The sequence below is a fragment of the Passer domesticus genome, chromosome 24 (assembly GCF_036417665.1).
Source record: "Passer domesticus isolate bPasDom1 chromosome 24, bPasDom1.hap1, whole genome shotgun sequence".
In the NCBI taxonomy this organism is placed as follows: Eukaryota; Metazoa; Chordata; class Aves; order Passeriformes; family Passeridae; genus Passer; species Passer domesticus.
In genome coordinates this window covers 5735842-5745245 of record NC_087497.1, presented here as the reverse complement: position 1 = coordinate 5745245, position 9404 = coordinate 5735842, and the positions used below count along the sequence as shown (strand labels likewise).

Genomic DNA, 9404 nt, shown 5'->3' with positions numbered 1-9404 from the left:
CAAGCCAGGGCACAACAGCGGGAGGGGCTGTGCTGATTTTTTCTGGATGCCATAAATCACAGAGTGCTGGAATTGTTTGTTTGGAAGGACCTCAAACCCACGCAGTGCCAGCCCTGCCATGGCAGGGACACCTCCACTGGGCACTGCCAGGGATCCAGGGACAGCCACCCTCACAGGCAACACTTCCTTCCCAATTAATAAACAGAAATGCCAGTAATTAATTGATTAATTAATGCGATTAAACGCCCGCCTCACTCATTGGAAGGACCTCAAACCCACGCAGTGCCAGCCCTGCCATGGCAGGGACACCTCCACTGGGCACTGCCAGGGATCCAGGGGCAGCCACCCTCACAGGCAACACTTCCTTCCCAATTCATAAACAGAAATGTCAGTAATTAATTGATTAATTAATGCAATTAAACGCCCGCCTCACTCGCCCCGCCCCGCCCCCTCAAGTGACCAATCACAGGGCGGTGCGCCCGGAGTGGGCGTGGCCCCACGGTGTGGGCGTGGCCGCGCTGAGGGAGGCGGGCGGGCGCAGCGCAGCCCTAAGATGGCGGCCGGGCGGCGGCGGCGGCCGCGCTGAGGTAACGCGGCTCCTCCGGCCCGGCTCGGCCCGGGCCCGGCCCCTCGTCCTGCCCGGCCCCCGGGGGTTGGAGCGGGCGGGATCCGCGCTGCAGGTTGGGCTGGGGCGGGGGCTGGTCCCCCCTGCGGCGGGCAGGGCCCAGCGGGCCGGCATCATCCCGCGCTGTGGGGCGAGCGGCGCTTCCCTTCACAGCCGCAGGTGGGGGGCCTGGTGCGGCAGGGGTGCGTTTATATGGCCTCTATTAACTATATACATTATCTAAATATTCATATTATCCCGTAAGCGCTGCCGGGCCCGCAGCAGCCAGCGCGGTGCCGCTCGGCCGGGCCGGCCCCGGGGCCCCGGAGCGGGGCTGGGGCTCGGGGGCAGCTCCGGGCCCCGGGGGCGGCCGTGCCCGCTCGGAGCCGGCCGTGCCCTGCCTGAGGAGCCGTGTCGCTTTGCCCCGGAGCGGTCCGGGCGCGGGGCAGCCCCAGCCCTTGTGGGCCCGTGGGTCTCGGTGCTCGGGAGCTGCGGGTGCAGCCTCGGGGCGCATCTCGGTTCAAATCCAAACTGCGAAAGTCCCTCACACAGCTTTGCTGAAAGGTTAAAATATCTCTGTAGCACTGCCTGAGACTGATGATACCTTTTTTCTCTCTCTTTTTCTTTTTTTTTCTTTTTTTTTCTAAAAAAAATGCCTAAAGCAGTGGAAATACTTGAAATCTTCCTACTAATAACAGGCCGTTTCAATGGGGTCCTTATTGCCTGACATAAAGAGAATCACCTTTATCACTGGCTGTCTTAAAGCTATTGTAGTTCTGAGCTCTCAGTGTGATTTTATTTATTTATTTCCTTTTGGTTTTGCGTTTCATTCTGTTTGACCAGTGCTCCTTGGCTAGTCAAGCTCTTATTTTTTTATTTTAATTTATTGCTGTCTCTAGTCAGTGTCCCGTTTTGGTTTGGTTGTGTGAAGGTGGTGCTGGTGTTTGGTTTATAATCTTGTAGGGCAGCGTGCAGGGAGGGTCATAAATCTGCAGCAGGGTTTTGGTGGCTTATTTATTTTTTCCTCCTTTTTGTGTGTGTGTGTGTCTCTTGTTTTACTTTCAGAGCAACAACTTAACTTTTGTCCTTGCTCTGTTGAGCAAAAGTGAAAGTTAGATGCTGGGTGCAAACTTCTGCAATCAGTTATCCTTTTTAACCTTTCATAGCTGTAGATTCCTCATGCAGGGGAGGCTTGGTGCAAAATCAGTCACCTCAAAAAAATAAACGGGGAGCGACTGACGCTTTCTCTTCTCCGAATAAAACAATTATAACAGAAACGTTTGCTCCTGCAGCCACCAAAAAAAAGGCAGTTAATTAAAATTCCAGGCCAAGCAGGGGCTTCAGCTGGGACCTGGTGTGCTCTGCAGGCTGGATGGGGAGCATGCCAGCCTCCTGTTATTCCTGCAGATGCCCACGGAAGACGCTGAGGGGGAGCAGCAGGAGCGCTCACCACAGCCCTGTCCCGGCACCAGACCAGTCTAGCTTTGAATTGTTGCCACCCCGAGCGCGCCGGGCTGCCTTTGACACCTTAACAAAGAGACGTAATCTCGCTCTCACCTGGTCCCTGGCAGGTTTATGGAGCAGCTTCTGGAATGTTCTAGCAGCGAGCCCCCCGTTAACGGCGGGGTCTGGCCAGGCCGGCCCCTAGGGGGGGGAAACACAGCCCGCTTCCTGTGCCTGAGTTTTAGTTGTGTGGGTTTCTCCCCCTTCCCCAGAACCTTTGCTCTTGAAGATGGTGAGTAGCCAGCCTAAGTACGATCTAATTCGGGAGGTTGGTCGTGGCAGTTATGGTGTGGTGTACGAAGCGCTCGTCAGGAGGACCTGTGCCCGCGTGGCCGTCAAAAAGATCCGGTGCCACGCTCCCGAGAACGTGGAACTGGCTCTGCGCGAGTTCTGGGCCCTTAGCAGTATCAAGAGCCAGCACCCCAACGTCATTCACCTGGAGGAGTGCATCTTGCAGAAAGATGGCATGGTGCAGAAGATGGCCCATGGCTCCAGCTCCTCCCTGTATCTGCAGGTACACGAGGCCGAGGGGACGGGGTGGAAGGAGTGGAGCTGGGGGGAAGGAGGTGGGGCAGCCCGGGGCTCGGAGCCCTGCTCGCCTAGCCCAGGGGGTTGTCTGCCTTGCTGGCACCTGGAATTTAATGGAGGTCTTTAAAAAAAAAAAAACTCAGCAGCATTTTGGGTTTGAAGCTGTGCTGCTCTAAAAGACTCCAGAATTTGTGTTTAATGCAGATGTGCTCTGATGATTTGAGGAAGCCCAGGGGAGGTGCAGGCTGTGGAGTTCTTGGCAGCTGCAGGTTAAAGAGCACTCCAGTCCTGGGACAGAGCTTGGAGGAATTCTATCCTGGGTGTCCTTGGAAGAGGAAATCAGTGTCTTGATTTATAGGAAGCCAACACTTAAAATTCTTTCAGAAACAAGAATCAATGGGTAGCACATCATGAGCTGGTTTTATTTTTTAATAAATAACAATCTCTTCAAAGAGTATAAATTAGAGAACACATATCACTCTGAAAGTGTCCTTTCAGTTTGAAGATGTGCATGTTTGAAGAATAAGTAGCTCTGGAAAGACAATGATTAATTCCCTTGTCAAAAAGCAGCCCTAAGCATAAATCACCCCCGGGCAGAAATCTGTTTCTGGTTTAAAAAGCCAGCAGCCTGCTCAGAGTTTGCTGCTATCCCGTGTCAGCTGTCATTATTTCAGTTTTCATTGCCATTGCTGTGTGGGGTGGCCCTGTGGGCGAGCAGCCCTGCAGGTGCTGGCTGCCCTCTGAGCAGCAGGATCCCTCTGGCTGCCACAGGAGCTGTTCCTGTTTGCCGGGAAGGATTTGGCTACAGAAACACCGGCCAGCTCTCACCAGAGCCTCGCCTTGCTGGGTCAGTGGAGCTGCCAGGGGCTGCTTCCAGCTGCAGGGCAGATGTGCAGGGAGCAGCTCTGCCTGGCATGGTGCTGTGGGGAGCAGCTGGCACAGGGCTCTGCCCCTGCCAGGTGCAAACAGCACGGATTGTTTTGCTGCCACAGGGAGGAGGGCAAAGGGCAGAGCTGAGCTGCCTGCCAGGGTCACTTGGGAGCAGCCTGGGACAACCAAGGGCACTCAGAGCCCCTCTGCTCTCCCGGGTGATGGCACAGGGCTGAGCTGCTGCTGTGGGCCAGGAGGCTGGGGAAGGGCTCTGGGCAGCTTCTCAGTGCCAGCTGAACCAAATCTGTAGAGTTTGAGTCCTGAGGCAGCCTTGGCTGCTGGTGCTTTGCCACTGGCACAGATGTGGGGGGTGGATTTTGTTGTCTTAACTCTCCCAAGGTCTGCCAGTGCAGCTCCTGTGACTCTGTGGTGGTGCCCTCTTGGCAGGGGACACACCCTGCTCTCCTGAGATACCTTAATCTCCCCATTCCTGACTACAAACCCTAAATAAGGCATTTCTTAGCTCTAAAATAGATTTACTGTGTAAAGAAGATAGCTGTAAATTACTACCATTTTTTTTTCTCTTGAAAAGGTCACTTTTTAAAAGCATTTCAGAATGCCTCTCTAGATACTAACACACCCCTTCATTTTTGAAAGCCAGTTTGATTTAGCATCCATTGGTTTACTACTAACAGAAATAATTGCAGGACCTTCCAGAGCCACCTCAGAGGAGCTGAAGAGGCAAATGCAGTTGTGTAAACAGGATTAGTGGAAGTGATTGCAGGTTTTGCTTTGCTTTCTGTGTGGAGCAGCTATAAGAGCTGGCTGTTCAGCTTGTGTTCCTGAGAATACCCTGTGGATAGTGATGGTGGGAAGGGTGTTCTGTGCTCAGCTGTGCCTGCAGATCAGTGTTCTCCTGAGTTCAGGGATCCTGTGTTAACTTGCTGGAATTCATGGATGTGTCAGGAATGGAGAGCAGCCTTTAAAAATCTCTCCTGGATAAACAGAGCTGTGTGGAGTTACTTGTGAGACTTTGTTTATCCCGAAAAGCTGTTGGCAAAGTGGGTGGGACAGGCTTTGTCAGGGTGGGACACTGTCCAGCTGGGACAGATGGGAGGGCAATGGCCACTGGGTATCTTTAAAAACTCTTATCAGGGTCGAGCTCTGCTTCTGGGCAGGAGCCTGAGCTTGATATGCTCCGCACCAGGGAAGATAAGGAGGCTGGCAAATATATTGTGATTTTTTTTCTCTCTCTCTTTTACATAAAAACATTTGCATAATGTTTTCTTTCCCCTGTTGCAACGCCTTGCTCTCTGGATTGTTGAGAGGAGGGTCAAACAGTCCTAGAGTGGTCTGGGTTGGAAGGGATCCTAAACCCCATCTCATTCCCATGGACAGGGACACCTTCCACTCTCCCAGGTTGCTGCAGCCTGGCCTTGGACACTTCCAGGGATGCAGGGGCAGGCACAGCTCCTCTGGGCAGCCTGTGCCAGGCCCTCACCAGCCCCACAGGGAACAGTTCTTTCTGTGTAACTAACCCAAACTTCCCTCTCTGTGAAGATCCCGATTTCACGCATTTTCCCATCGTTTCCTTTCCTTCCACCATCCTCAGGCAGTTACGACATCTCTTTTCCTCGTTGCAGCTTGTAGAAACCTCATTAAAAGGAGAAATAGCCTTTGACCCCAAAAGTGCTTATTACCTGTGGTTTGTGATGGATTTCTGTGACGGGGGGGACATGAACGAGTACCTGCTGTCCCGCAAGCCCAGCCGCAGGACCAACACCAGCTTCATGCTGCAGCTCAGCAGCGCCCTGGCCTTCCTGCACAAGAACCAGATCATCCACCGCGACCTCAAGCCCGACAACATCCTCATCTCGCAGAGCCGCGCCCACGCCGGCGACCCCGAGCCCACGCTGAAGGTGGCAGATTTTGGGCTGAGCAAGGTGTGCTCGGCCTCGGGGCACAACCCCGAGGAGCCCGTCAACGTCAACAAGTGTTTCCTGTCCACCGCCTGCGGCACCGACTTCTACATGGCCCCCGAGGTGTGGGAGGGACACTACACGGCCAAGGCCGACATCTTCGCCCTGGGCATCATCATCTGGGCCATGCTGGAGAGGATCACCTTCATCGACACCGAGACCAAGAAGGAGCTGCTGGGCAGCTACGTGAAGCAGGGCACGGCCATCGTGCCCGTGGGCGAGGCGCTGCTGGAGAACCCCAAGATGGAGCTGCTCATCCCCGTCAAGAAGAAGTCCATGAACGCCAGGATGAAGCAGCTGATCAAGGAGATGCTGGCGGCCAACCCGCAGGACCGGCCCGACGCCTTCGAGCTGGAGCTGAGGCTGGTGAACATCGCCTTCAAGGACAGCAGCTGGGACACGTGAGGGGGCTCGGCCTGGCAGGCAGAGCCTCGCCTCACCTGCAGGGGGTACTTCGCACCTAGCTGGAGATTCCCGGCAGGAATGTGGAGCTGGCCGCGGTGTGAAATCCCAGCGTGAGGCTGAGGGTGTTCCTTGGGCTGCACTGGCAGGGGGATGTTGCAAGAGCCGACACTACTTGATTTCCAGCACTCTGTCACGGAGTGTCTCACACATTCCAGTTTCCTATGTCAGTATTAGGAACTCTCATGGAAAAAAAAAAAAAAAAAGGTTTGCATGCTGGCAGTGCAAATCTTGAGGCTTTGTAATGTAATCTGTGTATATATTTATGTATATGAGTGACTGGGAGTGTGTGGCACTTAAATTATTTGCTGTGGGTCTGGATGATTTGGGTCTGCTAGAAATCTGGGTGAAGAGGGTGAGTGAGAAAAACTCCTTCTTCCCCAGGCCTGAATGACTTTATTATTTATTTTTGTTATCTAATTTCAAAGACTTGACTTTGTAAACAAAAAAAAAAGCAATGCAAGGGGATCAGCTGCTTTCCAAGTGCTAACATGGCTGATCTTGGCATTTGGAGCTTAATGAGCTCATCACTGAGGGAGTCAAATTAGAAATGTACAGTCAGGTGCTGGCAGAGGGGCTGGCTCATTGATCATTTGATTTTGCTTTTATGAATCAATTAATCTGCCTTTTCTCAGCATGCTCTCTGCCCTGGTGTCCACAATCCCATCGCACCTGGAGGATTTACCCCAGCAGAGTTCTGTGCCCTCAGTTTATGGAAACGTGGACGAGGGAATCCAGCAGCATATCCTTAAAATCCTTCAAAACGTGGTGGCAGCAGTTTTCCCAGTAGCTGAATCCAGCTAATAACCCAGGCCTTCCCTCTCTGGCCCTGCCCCAAATGCAGGGGGGATGAGGGGACAGAGGTGGCCCTGTCCCCTGGTCACACCTGGAGTCAGAGCTGCAGAGAGCTCAGTGGCAGGTGTGAGAGCTGGCAGCCTGCCTTGCTTTTTTTGTTTAGTTTTTCCTCCTTTTAAAGAAGTGATCTTTATTTCCATGCACAGATGGGAGGAGGGGGTTTGGAAGCTGCTGGTCCCCAGCTCTGGCTGCACAGAGCAGGTTGAGGCTGGGACAGGTTTCATGAGGCCACCTGGCCCTGCCAGCAGCTCTTTGTCCCAGCACAACTCTTTGTTCTGTTGGGTGCAGCACTGAGCTCTCCCATCCAGTTTGACCTTTTGGAAAAAAAGCAGAGTCTTAAAATTGCCTTTCAAGCTGCAGGAAAGGCCAGTTTTCTTTACAAAATTCAATTTCATTTTTTCCTCCACCCAAATCTTACCTGGAAATGGCTGTAAGTATTTCCTTGTACAATTTGCTTTTTGGATCCTGTTCCCTCTTAGTGCTGGGACAGCAGTTCTGGGCACTCAGTGTTTATTCTTTGAGTGCAAATAAACAAAATGTTCTTTTTTGGTTTTCCAAAAGCAAAGGATTCTGATTCCACCCAACTTCTGAGGCTTTACAGGCCACAGGTGGCTCCTGCCTGGTGCTGTGTGAGCTGGTGGCTGTCCCCAGCTGGCCTTAGGTTATAATTCTTGTTATTTCCTTTCTCTTCATCCTTTTAGGGAGCGATCCTCAGACAAACCCACTTTGCTTGTGCCAACTCTGCCTCCCAGTTCTCACATCCCAGCAGGGCCACTGACAAAAAGGGGGGTTTATAATTCATATTTCACTTGGGAGCTTTTCAAAAACAAAGGGGGTGAGCGTCCCCCTCTCTGACCCAGCCAGAAGTGAGACCCAGAATAACTCTGCTCCCCCCTGAGGTGCTCTGTGAACCCCCTGGGTCCCCTCTGCAGGGCAGGAATCGGGGGCTGGCACAGGGAAGTTTTGGGGTTTTTGACTCCCAAAGTGTTTCTTTGCACTGATTGCCACTTTATAGGTTGGGGGTGCCTGAAATCCCTCTCATGGTGCTTATCCTCGCTGTTGGGTGACACTGGTAGTCCTCGAGCTCTGTGTTCTCTTTGGTTTTTTTGTTGTCTGAGGTCTTTGTTTTGAGAAAATAAATCAAATTGTAGCAGCTGCGGGGTCGTTCACCAGCGTGACACGAAGTCAAGACACTTTTCAGCACTTGGGAAAGATTTTTTTTTCCATGTTTTTTCTTTAAAAACTGTAAAATATATTTTATGGAGAATTTATAATGAGGAAAATTATTGTGTAATTTATTAAGTTCATGACTGTTTTTGAAATAAAATCTTGAATTTCAAGGAAGTTTCAGGACTTTTTATGGGGAAGTGCTTTCAGTCAGTGCAGTGTCAGTGCTGCCCTCCAGGGACAGTGTCCTGAGAAACTTCAGGAGTGAAGGTGAGGAAACCTCATTACTTATCCATGGCAGGAAAGTGTGGCCCTCATTTGCATGTTTTAATTAGCAGCGCTCAGGACAGAGGGATCTGCTGTAAGTGAATTTCTCTTGGAATTCCTTACACCCACAGCAAACCCCAGCCCTGTGCCTGCACCTGTGGACCAGGAATTCCCACCTGGAATGGGCACGTGCCCACCTGGCAGGAGCCTTGTGCTTGACTCAATGCACTTTGGGTTTAGATTCACTTTTTTTAGGGGGTTAAAGACATGTCGTGAAGGAGAAAGTCACACTTTGGGATTAGTTCTAGGAGTGGTGATTTTAAATAGAGGCACAACCTGAATTCCTTCCCCACAAAATGAAGAAAAGTAAATATACATATATATATATATATGTACACACACTATATATATATATATAATATATGCTGTACTTCAAATATGTTTAGCCCCTAGGGAGGGCGGGGAAATGTGCAGGGAAATGCCCTGGTGCAGAAATGAGAGATAATTAAAGCCCACTGGGCTGGGAGAGCCCAGCCCCAGAGGTTCAGGCTGCAGCCTGCCCGTGCCCGTTCCCAGGGCTGGGAACTGGCCCTGGTGGTGTTTCTGCTTTGGTTTTTTGGAGCAGAGCTGCCCTGGAAGGTCCCTCCCTGCAGGGAGCTGCTCCCCTCCTGCGGGGGCACAGCCAGCCCGGGATTTGGGGGCTTTTCCCTCTGCTCCCACCCTGGGACAGCGCTGGCTCCGGGGGCTGGATCCTCCTGGTGCTTTGGGACATTTAAACAGAAGGGGTGCCGGGGTTGGCTGTCACTTGTCTCTGCCCCAGCACGGGAACAGGTGGTTCTGGACAGGCCACACTTTGAAGAAGGAGTCTGGACTCTTGCTTTTGGTCTTCAGTTGAGTTTATTGTTCCTTATCTACAAAGTTTTTCTGTCTGTCCAGCCAAGGTCTGATCAGCAGGACAGCCAAGGGCACTCTCCCCCACCCACGGGGTCTCTTTTATAGTGAAAACTACGTATTAGATATTTACCTTCAATTTCCAATACTTTTCACCCTTGTTAACAAGTGCACCTTCACTATGAACCAATCCACACGTGCCAACATCATCCTGAACATGGATGGCAGGGAGAAGAAAGAAGAAGGACAGGGCACGCCCAAATCCCTCCATCTTGGGA

General features: G+C 52.0%; 1 protein-coding gene across 3 annotated transcripts; it reads left to right on the top strand.

Moving 5' to 3' along the window:
- Nucleotides 1-476: 476 nt before the first annotated feature.
- PDIK1L (PDLIM1 interacting kinase 1 like) lies at nucleotides 477-8141 on the top strand. 3 transcript variants are annotated; one of them, XM_064398637.1, is made up of 3 exons: nucleotides 477-587; nucleotides 1267-2621; nucleotides 5149-8141. In XM_064398637.1, the coding sequence occupies exons 2-3, from the start codon at nucleotides 2337-2339 to the stop codon at nucleotides 5887-5889; spliced, it is 1026 nt and encodes a 341-aa protein (XP_064254707.1). In that variant the 5' UTR covers nucleotides 477-587; nucleotides 1267-2336; the 3' UTR covers nucleotides 5890-8141. The 3 variants fall into 3 exon arrangements, with proteins under 3 accessions (XP_064254707.1, XP_064254708.1, XP_064254709.1); XM_064398638.1 differs by having other exon boundaries at nucleotides 486-587; nucleotides 1270-2621; XM_064398639.1 differs by having other exon boundaries at nucleotides 510-587; nucleotides 2320-2621.
- Nucleotides 8142-9404: the final 1263 nt, after the last annotated feature.